The 14783-nt window shown below is 45.3% G+C and overlaps 1 protein-coding gene across 1 annotated transcript; it reads right to left on the reverse strand.

Moving 5' to 3' along the window:
• Nucleotides 1–417: 417 nt before the first annotated feature.
• LOC140739584 (dead end protein homolog 1-like) lies at nucleotides 418–12327 on the reverse strand. Its single transcript, XM_073067981.1, has 3 exons — nucleotides 12281–12327; nucleotides 6229–6351; nucleotides 418–963 (listed from the first exon to the last, which is right to left on the reverse strand). The coding sequence occupies exons 2-3, from the start codon at nucleotides 6344–6346 to the stop codon at nucleotides 479–481; spliced, it is 603 nt and encodes a 200-aa protein (XP_072924082.1). The 5' UTR covers nucleotides 6347–6351; nucleotides 12281–12327; the 3' UTR covers nucleotides 418–478.
• Nucleotides 12328–14783: the final 2456 nt, after the last annotated feature.

The raw sequence follows: 14783 nt of genomic DNA on the forward strand, positions 1-14783 counted from the left end.
AGGTGAGTGAAGTTATCCACAGCGATTCAAGGGCCTGATGGTTGAGGGGCAAGTTTCTTTGTTCTACATTATTTGTCTCATTGGTCAACTTGATACTGCAGTATTGAAATATGTACTTTCTAATTGGTTGTCTCTCATCCGCAAATTTGATTGGGATTTTTCTTGTCTGTAGTATAAAAATAGCTGTTCTATGTTAGGGACTGTGTGTCTCTGTGTGTGGATGTGTGGCGCGATGTGTGTGTGTCTCAGTGTGTGTCACACACACACACACACACACACACACACACACACACACACACACACACACACACACACACACACACACACACACACACACACACACACACACACACACACACACACACACACCGATATCACCATTCTGTTCCTATTACCTTTGTTCTATCAACTCTTAGTAAAATAATTGTGAAGTGACAAGTTTTGTCCCTCTTTCCTAAAAGAACCTTGGATTAAAACATCAGGATCCAACAGTACCTTCTACCAGTTTCTTCTTCGCCAACGCTGCGGCCCGGTGACTCTCATACTTGACCACGGCAAACTTGGTCATCTCCTTCTTCCGATCTGTGCTCAGGTGCAGTGATAAATCCGACACTCCCTCGGTCAGCTCCCTCAGCACGCCCAGCACCTCCTCCCTGTTCCTGCACAACGGAATGCCTCCAACGCAAAGCTGGTCCTTCTCGGTGCTCCAGCACACCAGGATGGGACGGCCGTCCCTAATCCGGTAACCGTTGAACATGGCGATGGCGCACTGGGCATAGCAGCGGTTGGCGTACTTGGCGTAGGCAAAGCCACGGTTCTCCCCACTGAACGTCATCATGAGGCGGAACTCGTAGAGTTTGCCGGCAGACTGAAACAGCGGAATCAGTGTGTCCTCGTACAGATCCTGGGGTAACTTTCCAATGAACACTTCAGTGCCACTCAGGGGTGGGGGTCCCGTCCAACCTGCAGAACGAAAGAACAGCTCCAGCCAAAATCACTCGGAAAAGCAAGAAACACAAGAGGTTCTGCAGAAGCCGGAAGTCTTGAGCAACATAGAGAACTTGGATTTGGCCCAGTACATCACTGGCCAAGCCCCCTAACCATTGTGCACATAGACATGAAATGCTGTTGTAAAAGAACAGCATCAAAGATTCTCACCACCCAGGCCATGTTCTTTTCTTGCTTCTACCATGAGGTACAAGGCACAAGAGCCTCAGGACTCACAGCACAGGTTCAAGAACATTTACTATGCCTCAACGATCACAAGAGGTTAACCACACTCATCTATTAAGATGTTCCCACAATCAATAATCTCACTTTATTGACTCCTTATCTTGTTATTTCATGCCCTTGCTATTTATTTATATTTGCATTTGCAGTTTGTTGTCTTCCATGCTCTACTTGATCTTTCACTGATCCTGTTTACAGTTACTATTTTATAGATTTGCTGAGTATGCACGCAGGAGAAATAATCTCAGGGTTGTATGCAGTGACGTGTATATACTCTGATAATAAATTCCACTTTGAAAATTCAGAAAATGTTGGAGGAACTTATCGGGTTAGGAGGGAAATAAACTGTCAGCATTTTGGGCCAAAACTTTTCATCAGGACTAAGATGAAAGGGAGAAGAAGCCAGGAAAAGACAGGGAGGAGGGGAGAAATGCTGGAGGAACTCGGGTAGCATCTATACCAGGGCTTCTGAACCTGATATCCACAGACCCTTTGCTTAATGGTATTGGTGTATGGCATTAAAAAGGTTGGGAACCCCTGATCTATGGAGAGGAATAAACAGTTGATGTCTCAGGCTGGAGACCCTACATCAGGGCTGGAAAGGAAGGGGGGGGGGAGATGCCAGAATATGAAAGAGGGGGACAGTGGGGAAGGAGTACAATCTGGCAGGTGATAGGTGAGACCACATAAGGGGCAAAGTGGGTGGATGAGCGGGGGGAGGTTAGACACTGGGAGGGGATAGGTGGAAGAAGTAAGTGGCTGAAGAAGGAATCTGATAGAAGAGGACAGTGGACCATGGAAGTAAGCAGAGGCGGGGAACCAGAGGGTGGAGATAGGCAGGTGAGAAGAAGAGAAGAGGCAAGAGGGAAACCAGAATGGCAAGTGGAAAAAGAAAAGTGGAGGGGGGAGAAATTACTGGAAGTTAAGAGAAATCAATGTTCAGGGGATCATCAACCTGAGGCCAAATGCAGGTTTAGAGGAGAAACATCTCATCTTGAAGGGAAAATCTCACAAAAAGTAGTGGAGACAGCCCAGTCCATCATCCTCCCCAACACTGAGCACATCCACGTGGAGCAATGTTGCAGGAAAGCAGCATCCATCATCAGGGATACCCACTGCCCGGGTCATTTCTGCTCTCTTCTCGCCACTGCCATTGGGGGAAGGAGCAGGAGCTACAGGACCCACATCACCAGGTGCAGGAATGGTCAGGCTCAACCATCAGGCTCTCAAACTAGAGGGGATATCTTCACTCAGCTTTACTCATCCCATCATTAAACTCTTCCTCCAACATATGGACTCCCCTTCAAGGAGTATTTATTGATATTGTTTTTTTTTCTTTTTGTATTTGCACAGTTTGTTGTCATTTGCACAATGGTTGTTTGTCCATTCTGTGGAACATAAACCTAGGAGCAGATTAGGCCATTCAGCCCACTACGTCTGTTCCACCATTCCATTAAGCTTAGTATCCTTTTCAACCCCATTCTCTGCTTTCTCCCCATAACCTTTGACATCCTATTTAATCACAAACCTATCAACCTCCATCTCAAATATACCCAATAATTTGGCCTCTACAACCATCTGTGATAAAGAGTACCACAGATTATATCCTCAAAAGATATGGTCTAAGCAGCATTCTGGTAAGTCTCCTCTGCACTCTCCTTAAAGACGTTTCACCTTGGTCTATTCTGTGAAACTTAAAATGAAGCAGAGGAGAAAAGAAGCATTCTTAAACACAAGAGATTCTGCAGCTGCTGGAAATTCACAGCAACACACACAAAATGCTGGGGGTCAGGCAGCATCTAGAGAGCAGGGGGAAAAGACACCAGAATAATAAGGTGGGGGTAGGGAAAGAGGACAAGCTGGGAACAGTCTTTCATTAAGTCTATTGTGTTTCTTGTATTTACTGTGAATGCTCGCAAGAAAATGAACCTCAGGTTTGTATATGGTGACGTATATGTACTTTGAAAATAAATTTACATTGAATCCTATTCCGGTATTTGATCCTATTCTGACTGACTGCCAATTACCAGTGGAGTTCCACAGGGTCGGTTTGGGACCGCTGCTTTTTACAATGTACGTCAATGATCAGGACTATGGGATTAATGGATTTGTGGCTAAATTTGCCGAGAATACAAAGATAGGTGGAGGAGCGGGTAGTGTTGAGGAAACAGAGCCTGCAGAGAGACTTAGATAGTTTAGGGGAATGGGCAAAGAAGTGGCAAATGAAAGGTGGAAGAAATAAACGGGCAGGAGAGAGAATTCAAAATGCAGAGATACAAAGGGACTTGGGAGTCCTTGTGCAGGATACCTTAAAGGTTAACCTCCAGGTTGAGTTGTTGGTGAAGAAGGCAAATGTAATGTTGGCATTCATTTCTAGAGGTCTAGAATATAAGAGCATTGATGTGATGTTGAGGCTCTATAAGGCACCTGTGAGACCACACTTGGGAGTATTATGTGCAGTTTTAGAAAGGATATACTGACACTGGAGAGGGTTCAGAGAAGATTCATGAGAATGATTCCAGGAATTAAAGGGTTACCACACAAGGAATGTCTGACAGCCCTTGGGCTGCATTCCCTGGAGTTCAGGAGAATGAAAAGGGATCTCATAGAAGCATTCCAAATGTTAAAAGGGCTGAACAGATTAGATATGGCGAAGTTATTTCCCATGGTAGGGGAGTCTAGGACAAGAGGGCACAAGTTCAGGTTGAAGGATGTCCATTTAGAACAGAGATGCAGAGAAATTACTTTAGTCAGAGGGTGGTAAATCTGTGGAATTTGTTGCCACGAGCAGCTGTGGAGGCCAAGTCATTGGGTGTAATTAAGGCAGCGATAGATAGGTCTCGATTAGCCAGGGCATCAAAGGGTGCGGGGATGATTGGAAGAATTGTATCAGCCCACGCATGAATGGCAGAGCAGACTCGATGGGATGAATGGCTTATTTCTGCTCCTATATCTTATGGCCTTATGGTCTAACTTTTCTTTAAGACTGCTGTGAATCAGCAAAGCTAATCAGTTTTTTTAACCCAGTGTGAGGAAAGGAAATTAAAGGGCCACAGTTAAAGTACAGTACCTTGAAATATTCCACAGAATATTTGCTTTGAAACCCTTTAGTTACAAGAATCTCCATTCATCGAATTTAAATCTAAATTTAAACAACAAATTTAAATTTAAATCAACCAATATGGTTGTGTAGTGGTTAGCACAACACTTTACAGTACAGGCAAACCAGGTTTAACTTCCCAATGCTGTCTGTAATGAGTTTGTACGTTCTAACCGTGATTGCGTGGGTTTCCTCCAATTTCCTCCCACAGACCAGAGAGGTACCAGTTAGTAGGTCAATTGGTCATTGTAAATTATCCTGTGTGAGCAGGCTAGGGTTAAATTAGGGGACTGCCATGCAGTGCAGCTGGAAGGGCCAGAAGGGCCTATACTGTGATGTATCTCAATAAATAAATAAATATTCTGTCTGGGTGGCCTCCAACTCAATGGCATGAACATCGATTCCTCCAACTTCTGGTATTTTTCTCCCCTCACTCCTTCTCTCTTTTTCCAATCCCCATTCTGTTGTCCTCTGTCCTCTTCTCTTCTCCTCAATTGTCCATCATCTCCTTCTGGTGCTGCTCTTCCTTCCCTTTCTCCCATCGTTCACTCTCCTCACCTGTCTGATTCCTTCTTCTTCAGCCCTTTACCTCTTCCACCTATCACCTCCCAGTGTCTCACTTCACCACCCTCTCCCACCCACCAACCTTCCCCCTCACCTGGTCTCACCTATCACCTCCCAGTGTCTCACTTCATTCACCTTCCCCCTCACCTGGTCTCACCTATCACTTGCCATCTTGTACTCCTTCCCATCCTCCCCACTACTTATTTCTGGCTTCTGCCCCCTTTCTTTCCAGTCCTGATGAAGGGTCGCAGCCCAAAACTTCTCCATCCAGTGATCACAATGTCATTAGTTTCAAAGTAAATATAGGTCTGGTCTGTAGGTTGAGATTCTAAATTGGAGAAAGGGCCATTTTAATGATATCAGGAAGGATCAGGTAAGCATGATTGGGACAGGCTGTTTTCTGGCCAAGGAGTACATGGCAAGTGGGAGGCCTTCAAAAGTGAAATTTTAAGAGTGCAATACTTGTCTGTGCCATCAGAATAAAAGGAAGTGATAATGTGTAGGGAACCTTGGTTTTCATGCGATAGAGCCCTTGGATAAGAAATGCCTTGGAGATGCATTGCACGTTTTACCAGGTAGGAACAAATGAGGTGCTTATGGAGTACAAGAAGCACAAGCCAACACTTGATAAAGAAATCAGGTGGGTTAGAAGAAGGCATGACATTCCTTAGCGACAAGGTGAAGAAGAAACTCAAGGAAGTCTACAGGTAAATGATAATTCTACAGATAATGATAATGCCCCCCGACATTATCAATCTTCTTCTGAGATTGTTGGCTTGGCATCAGTGGTCCCATAACCAGGACTTGTGATATGTACCAGCTGCTCATACGGCCATCCACCACCTGCTCCTATATCTGGGGTCTAGGCCAGCGTTACACCCTGCCCAAAGAAGGACCTCTTTACACCTTCTTTGATGGAAACGTAGCTCCACTACGACATACGAGTACTTTGTAATAAATTTACTTTGAACTCTGAAGCCGTCTGCGTGCATCTTCATCACAAAAGATTTGGAAATAAAGGAAGTACATTGGAAAGTGAAACATCACTTGGACACCAAACAGCATGAGTGGTAGGGCAGAGTAGCTGCAAGCATAATGCTTTACTGTGCCAGCAATCGTGATCAGGTTTCAATTCCCACTACCATCTCTAAAGAGTTAGTGAGTTATGGGCATATGCTATGTTGGTGCCAGAAGCGTAGTGATACTTCTGGGCTACTCCTCAGACTGTGTTGGCTATTGACGCAAATGACACATTTCACTATGTTCCACTGTGTATGTGACAAATAAAGTTGATCTCCTTAGTACACAAACTGGACATTGTTCTCACGACTAACCTGGAGGGGGTCCGCCAAACTTACGTTGGCCATTGACCTGAACAAGGTCAATGCCCGTTTCTGCCATCCAGGCCTCAAGTGCCAGCTTATTAGCAGAGGTCAACAAGATGCTTGCCATCACGTCTGCAAAATAATAATGCAGCATATTTAGCACAGTTAACATGTAGAATTTCAACATTGAAGGTATGAAGCATCAACTCTTTATTCCTCTCCATAGATGCTTCCTGACCTGCTGAGCCCAAAGTTCAAAGTCCACTACTCTTTGTAGGATTTTCTGTTCAAAGGTATTGGTGTTTCCATACCAGGCTGTGGTTATCCACCTCACATCTATTGAAGTTTATCAAAGTTTTAATCCTCCAGCATGTTGTGTGTGTTCCTCAAGATTTCCAGCATTTGCAGAATGTCATGTTCAAAAACTCTCATCCTTGTTTTTGAATTGCTCCACAGTTCTCCAGAACCTTCAACATGCAACTATTAAATAACTCTACACCCTTCTAAATCACCCTCTGATTTTCCTCATGATCTCTGCAACCTCTGCAACTTTAAAGGCTGTGCCTTTAAGTGTCAAAGCCTAAACCCTGAACTTCCAAGCGTTTTAATGTTTGACACTTCTGCTTCCATTTGCTTGGTTCTTTATATCCTGATATCTCCTTGTGGTTCAGCAACAACTTTTGCTGAACACAGCAGGTGACACAGTAGCATAGTGGTTAGTTACTACAGTGCTAGCTGGAGATCAGGGTTTGATTCCCACTGCTGTCTGTGTGGAGTTTGTACATTCTCCCCGTTTCTACGTGGGTTTCATCTGGGTACTCTGCTTTCCTTCCACACTCCAAAGACGTACAGATTAGGGTAAGTAAATTGTGGGCACGTTATACAGGTGTCGGAAGCATGGTGACACTGACAGGCTACCCACCCCGGAATAATCCTTGCTGAAATGATTTGATGCGAACAAGAGATTTCACTGTATGTTTTGATCTACAAAGCTCAAAGTAAGTTTATTATCAAAGTAACACGAGTGAATCTGTAGATGCTGGAAATAAATAAAAACACAAAATGCTGGCAGAACTCAGCAGGCCAGACAGCATCTATGGGAGGAGGTAGTGACGACGTTTTGGGCCGAAACCCTTCATCAGGAGTGAAGTAACATGGGATGGTCGAGGGGAGATTAGAAGTGGGAAGAGGGATGAAGTAGAGAGCTAGGAAGTGATAGGCTGGAGGGAAATGGGCTAGGGGGAAGGTGGAGAATTATGGGAAATAAAAGAGAAAGAAAGGTAGGGTTGGGGGGAGATTATAGTGGGGGGGTGGGGGGAAGAGAGAGAAAGAGAACCAGACTAAAGTTATAGATAGGGATGGGGTAAGGGGGGGGCAGGGGTATCAACGGAGGTCTGTGAGTTGAATGTTCATGCCGGCAAGTAGGAGGCCACCTAGGCGGGAGATAAGGTATTGCTCCATCAGCCTGCGTATGGCCTCATCTTGACGGTAGAGGAGGCCATGGACAGACAAGTACATGCATGTCACCATATAAACCCCAAGATTCATTTTATGTGCATTCACAGTAAACAGAGAGAAACAAAAAAGCAAAATAGTAATAATTATTACACAATAAATAGACAACATGAGAGGACAGTCATGATGATCAAGATGCTAATTTTGTTTGGTTTTTTTGCAGGGAAGAGGGATTCAGGGGTCGATGTGTCCCATTTTTGTTCGTTTTTTTTGTGGGGGGTTGGGATTTGGGGGCCCATTTTGCTAATTTTTTTGTGCTGGAGGAGGAATTTGGTGAGTCAATGTGCCCTCTGCAGCTTCTTTCAGTCCTGTGCAGTAGCCATCTCCCCACCCCCATACCAGAATGCTCCCCACCGTACACCTACAGAGGATTTTGAGTGTTTTTGTTGATATACCAAACTCCTAATGAAATATAGCTGCCTCGATATGTTGGGACCAGGTTAGGACCTCAGAGATCTTGACACTCAGGAACTTGAAACTGCTCACTCTCTCCACTTCTGATCCCTCTCTGAGAATTGGTATGTGTTCCTTCATCTTAACCTTCCCGAAATCCACAATCAGCTCTTTCGTCTTACTGGTGTTGAGTGCAAGGTTGTTGCTGCGACACTACTCCACTGGTTGGTATACCTCATTCCTGTACGCCCTCTCATCATCATCTGAGATTCTACCAACAATGGTTGTATCATCAGATGGTACTTGAGCTATGCCTAGTCACACAGTTGTGGATATAGAGACAGTAGAGCAGTGGGCTAAGCACACACCCCTGAGCTGTGCCAGTGTTGATTGTCAGCAAGGAGGAAATATTATCATCAATCCACACAGATTGTAGTCTTCCAGTTAGGAAGTCGAGGATCCAATTGCAGAGGGAGGTACAGAGGCCCAGGTTCTGTAACTTATCAATCAGGAATTTGGGAATGATGGTGTTAAATGCTGAGCTATTGTTGAACAGCATCCTGACATAGGAGTAATAACTTCCTGAACCTCATGCAGTCTTGAGGCTCCTGTACCTTCTTTCTGATGGCAGCAGTGAGAAGAGAGCATATGCTGGGAGGTGGGGTTCCTGATGATGGAAGCTATACATGTGACTAATAAAGCTAGTCTTTAATCTTTATTTCTAATTGTTAGGGCTCCTTTGAAGCACCATGATGCTCTCCGCTTTGTTGAGAGAGTCTGAAACACCTATCTCTGGTTCCATTTACACCTCGACACGTCAAAGAAAATCAATTGTTTCTGAAGCCAAAAGCTCCATTACCATGTTGGGGAGGTTCAGGGCGCAGCTCTTCCGTCACTTGATGCAAATGCCAGTATTGTTTCCAGCCAGAAGCAAAGGACAAACCTCATACTTCAATTTTATTCAGACAATGGCCTCTTGACCTTATCTATCTTGATTATGACTTGTATGTTACTGTCTACCTGCTCTGTGCTCTCTCTGCAACTGTAACACTTTATTCTGAATTCTGTTACTGTTTTACCTTGTACATCGTGACCCCTGTTGTTTTGCAGCAGCAGTCGTATGTTGCAATAAGTAAAAAGCTGTAAGTTACAAAGAAGAGAAAATCTGCAGATGCTGGAAATCCAAGCAACGCACACAAAATGGAGGAACTCAGTAAGCCAGGAAGAGTACAGTCGACGTTTCAGGCCAAGACCCTTCATCAGGACTGGAGGGGAAAATAAGTGGGGAGTCAGAGTTAGAGGGTGATGGGGGAGGGAGGGAGGAACACAAGGTAAAACCGGGAGGGGGAGGGGTGAAGTAAAGAGCTGGGAGGTTGATTGGTGAAAGAGATAAAAGGCTGGAGAAGGGGGAAGCTGATAGAAGACAGGAAGCCATGGCAGAAAGAAAAGGGGGAGGAATGCCACAGGGAGGTGATGGCAGGTAAGAAGGTAAAGTGAGAGAGGGAGAAGGGAATGGGGAATAGTGGAGGGGGAGTGCATTCATTACCAGAAGTTCATGAAATCGATGTTCACAGCATCAGGTTGGAGGCTACCCAAATGGAATACAAGGTGGTGCTTCTCCAACCTGTGCGGCCATGTCACAACATTAGAGGCAGCCATGGATTGACATGTCGGAATGAGAATGGGAAGTGGAATTAAAATCGGTGGCCACTGGGAGATCCCGCTTTTTCCGGCAGACAAAGCATAGCGCTTGGTGAGGCAGGCTCCCAATCAATGTTAACGATATACAGGAGGCTACACTGGAGCACTGCATACAGTAGCTGACCCCAACAGACTCACAGAGGAAGCGCCACCTCACCTGGAAGGACTGTTTGGGGCCCTGAGGGTAGTGAGGGAGGAGGTGCAGGGGCAGGTGTATTACTTGTTCTGCTTGCAAGGACAAGTGCTAGGTGGGAGATTAGTGGGGAGGTACAAATGGACAAGTGGCTCGCGTAGAGAGCGATCCCTGCGGAAAGCAGAAAGTCGGGGGGGGGGGGATAAGTTGGTGGTGGGATCCCCTTGGATACGGCAGAAGTTATAGAGAATTATGTGCTGTACCAAAGGCTGGTGGAGTGGTAGGTGAAAAGGAACCCTATCCCTGCCGGAGGATGGGGTGAGCACAGACGTGCACGAAATGGAAGAGATGCAGTTGAAGGCAGCGTTGATGGTGGAGGACATATATATTAAATTACGCAGTGTTCATGGGTTCATTATCCATTCAGAAATCTGATGGTGGAGGAGAAGAAGCTGTTCTTGAAACATTGAGTGTGTGTCTTCAGGCTCTTGTACCTCCTCCCTGAGGGTACTAATGAGAAGATGGCATGTCCCCAGTTAAAGCTCCCACCTCCACCAAAGGGGGTGATATTGCCCCTTGGGAACCATTGGTTTATACTGAAACAGCATGGTAGCATAATGGTGGGCACAACGCTTTACAGCACTAGCAACCTGGGTTCAATTCCCACCGCTGTTTGGGAGGAGTTCATATATTCTCCCCGTAACAGTGAGGGTTTTCTCCAGGTGCTCCGGATTCTAAAAATGTACAGGTTAGTGGTTAATTGGTCACATGGGTCTAATTAGATAGCATGGGCTCATTGGGCCCAAAAGGCCTGTAACCAAGCTGTATCTCTAAATTCAAACTTATATACTTTTTAAAAACATCTTCAGCATCATTGGCACGCACAATGATCCACCCTCTCGATTTTTGAGGGGGCTTCCCCACCTGACTCAGACTCTGCACATCCAGTAGCAGAATGAACCTGGAGGATGGAATGGTTCCCTCGTATGATTTTTGACCTCACAATCTTAAGAGACAAGAAAGATTCTGCAGATGCTAGAAATCTGGGACAACACACACAAAATGCTGGAGGAGCTCAGCAAATCAGGCAGTATCTTTGGAGAGGAATAAAACGCCAGCTGTTTATCCCCCCTCCATAGATGCTGCCTGACCTGTTCCTCCAGCATTTTGTGTCCTCGCAATCCTCATTATGACCTTACATCTACTGTCTGCGTGCACTGCACTTTCTCTGTAACTGCAACACTTCATTCTGCATTCTGTTGTTTCCCCTAGTTCTATCTCAGTGCACTGTGTAATGAATTGATCTGAAGGAACAGTACACAATAATAAACCAATTCCAATTCCCTGTTCACCACAAGACTAAAAAACAAATACTTTCCCCAGGCAGCAAGCCTGATCAACAACTCCACCTACTAACCCACCTCTCCAACCACCACTACTTTATAATTTCCTGTCAGTCACTTTATGTACAGACACTCCTGTTCCTAGTGTCACTTTATCGACATACACTCAATGTGTGCAGTACTGCTAAACAGAAAGGTACCAGAAAAGGGCCACTATCATCATAAAGAATACCACCCACCCTGCTCATGGCCTGTTTGTCCCACTCCCATTAGGGAGGGGGCTACCTAACATCCACCCCAGGGCCACTAGACTGAAAATACAACTTTCCCCAAGCAGTGAGCTGATCAACACCTCCACCACTAACCCACCCTCCCTCCACACCTCCAATCACCACTACTTTATCATTTCCTGTCAGAGTCCTCTTATGACCTCATGTACTCACTATTTTATACTCACTACTTTATGTATTTATATTTGTTGTATTTTTTTTATTTTAGTGTTTTTATTTGATGCTGCATCGGATCCAGAGTAACAATTATTTCGTTCTCCTTAAAAAAACTTGTGTACTGGAAATGACATTAAACAATCTTGAAATCTTTACCTCACTATACCAGTCCCTCCCACCTTCCTTCCACCGAGTTCCGTCTGACTCTCCCCCCCACTTTTTTTTATCTCGCTCAGTATCTCCCTTCTCTGCTTGTTTTCGACCACTATTTATCTACTCCAATCTTTTCTATGTCTATATGCTCTCATTTGGCGGCCCTGTATACCGTTTCTGAGGGAATCCCGAATAACTTCAACAGGTGGTTCAAAACCCTTCCCCTGGCGCCGCCCCAGCCCAGCACACTGAACTGGGTCCCATTGAGAGACAGGATGAACACAGACAGGAGCGCGGCGCGTAGTCTGTGCCATGGGCAGACATCTCATAACGTTAGAAACTCGGGTGTACCCACGAGTGATAGTCCACCCGCCTACCGGACCGTCCGAAAGGAACCACGACGTTCTCCCCGCAGCGAGTTTCTCCGCTCCAGTGCCGAGGAATTCGCCCAGCGATGGGAGGGGTCTGCAGCCACACCCCTCATCCCTTTAAAGCCGCGTGTCTCCCCGTATACCCACGGTCTATTGGTCAGTACTGGTCCCACCTCAGGGGAGACAGTGTGTTGGAGGGGGAGGGGAGGAGGTGTGAGTGGGGGGAGGGAGGGAGAGATGAAGGTTGGGAGATGGGGGTGAGGGAGGGATGAGGGAAGAGGTGGGCGTGAGGAGGGAAGAGGGAATCTGCCTTCGTGCCGAGGGTGGGTGGGGCATCGAAGCAACAGGGTACTCCTCGGAGTGACCCCTCCGGGTGTGAGTGAATCTTCACACTCTCTTGATGGGCTGTCAAACAAATTCTGTGACTATGTTTGCAAAAAAAAATCAAACGCTCCAAACTGGATCAGATACTGTGAGGCAGATAGGACACAAACCAGGAAATTTAGTCCCTTTAAACACAGAGCTCTACCTCCCGGGAGACTTGGAAGCAACTCATACTTCAAGGCCAAAATCTCTGTCCTTCAACATCAGTGGGAGAACATTTGTAATGGGGTAGAACCCATTAAGAGTATGCACAGCAAGGTCCCAACAAACTCTTACACTACTCTCTCCTTCCCTACTTTCTTAGAAGTTTGCGAAGATTTGGCACCTCATCTAAAACTTTGAAAAGTTCTATAGATGTGTGATCAAGAGTATATTAAAGATAGCGGAGTCAAGGGATATGGGGAGAGGGCAGGAACGGGGTACTGATTGTAGATGATCAGCCATGATCACAGTGAATGGCGGTGCTGGCTCAAAGGGCCGAATGGCCTACTCCTGCACCTATTGTCTATATTGACTGGGGCATCACAGCCTGGTATGGAAACACCGATGCCCTTGAAGGGAAAATCCTACAAAAGTAGTGGAGACAGCCCAGTCCTTCATCCTCCCAACCATTGAGCACATCTGCACTGAGCGCTGTTTCAAGAAAGCGGCATCCATCATCAGAGATGCCCACCACCCAGGTCATGCTGTCTTCTCACTGCTGCCTGGTAGATACAGGAGCCTCAGGCCTCGTACCACCAGGTTCAGGAACAGTTATTACCCCTTATCCATCAGGCTCTTGAACCAGAAAAGATGACTTCACTTGTCCCATCACTAAACTGTTCCCACAACCTATAGATTCCCTTTCAAGGAGTTTTAAATCTCATGTTCTCGATATTTATTGTTTCTTTTTGTTTTTGTATTTATCCAGTTTATTGTCATTTGCACAATGGTTGTTTGTCCATCTTGTGAGACACAGGAGCAGAATTAGGCCAATCAGCCCATCAAGTCTGCTCCACCATGCTGATTATCATCCCCTTCAACCCCACCCTCCTGCCTTCTCCCTATAACCTTTGACATCCTGATTAATCATGAAATCTATCAACCTCCTTCTTAAATATTCACAATAATTTGGCCTGTATGGCCATCTGTGACAAAGAATACCACAGGTTATATCCTCGTAAGACATAGTCTAGGCAGCATCCTGGTAAATCTCCTCTGCACTCTATCTAAAGATGTTTTACCTTGGTCTATTCTGTGAAACTTAAGATGAAGCAGAGGAGAAAAGAAACATTCTTAAACACAAGAGATTCTGCAGCTGCTGGAAATTCAGAGCAACACACACAAAATGCTGGGGATCAGGCAGCATCTAGAAACAAGAGAGAAAAGACACGAGAATAATAAGGCAGGGTAGGGAAGGAGGACAAGCTGGGAACAGTCTTTCATTAATTCTATTGTGTTTCCTGTATTTACTGTGAGCACCTACAAGAAAATGAACCTTGGGTTTGTATATGGTGACATATATGTGCTTTGAAAATAAATTTACATTGAACTTTTCTTTAAAACTGTTGCGATGCAGCAAAGCTAATCAGTTTTTTTTTAACCCAGTGTGGGGAAAGGAAGTTAAAGGGCCACAGTTAAAATACCTTGAAATATTTGCTTTGAAACCCTTTAGTTACAAGAGAAGAATCTCTGTCGTCAATTTTAAATCTGTTTCTGGTTAAGCAAGTTAAATTTGAATGTAACACAGTAGTGTAGTGCTTAGCACAATGCTTTACAGTACAGGCAAACCAGGTTCAATTTCCTGCTCTGTCTGTAAGGAGTTTGTACATTCTACCCATGATTGTGTGCTGTTCCTCCCACAGATGAGAGAGGTTTCAGTTAGTAGGTTAATTGGTCATTGTAAATTGTCCTGGGTGATTAGGCTAGGGTTAAATCAGGGGATCACTGTTCAGCGCTGGGCTGTGCTGTATCTCAATAAATAGATATAACTTACAAACCGTCTACCTCACAGCCTGAACGTTCCACTCCATTCTCACAAGCTGTTGCCCATGCAGCAGGCTCCTCCTCTCTATGCAGCTGATGAATCCAAAGGAATGGCAGAGACTGACAGTTTGGCACCAGCAGCATTGCAGGAGTTGCCAGT

Source organism: Hemitrygon akajei, chromosome 15, assembly GCF_048418815.1.
Source record: "Hemitrygon akajei chromosome 15, sHemAka1.3, whole genome shotgun sequence".
Lineage (NCBI taxonomy): Eukaryota > Metazoa > Chordata > Chondrichthyes > Myliobatiformes > Dasyatidae > Hemitrygon > Hemitrygon akajei.

Bases quoted from the DNA above. Each gene is read 5' to 3' on its own strand.
- LOC140739584 (XM_073067981.1), bottom strand. From the start codon at position 6,346: ATGGCAAGCATCTTGTTGACCTCTGCTAATAAGCTGGCACTTGAGGCC. The intron at 964-6,228 runs GTTAGTCGTGAG...TTCGTTCTGCAG, and splicing joins GTTTGGCGGACCCCCTCCAG to GTTGGACGGGACCCCCACCC.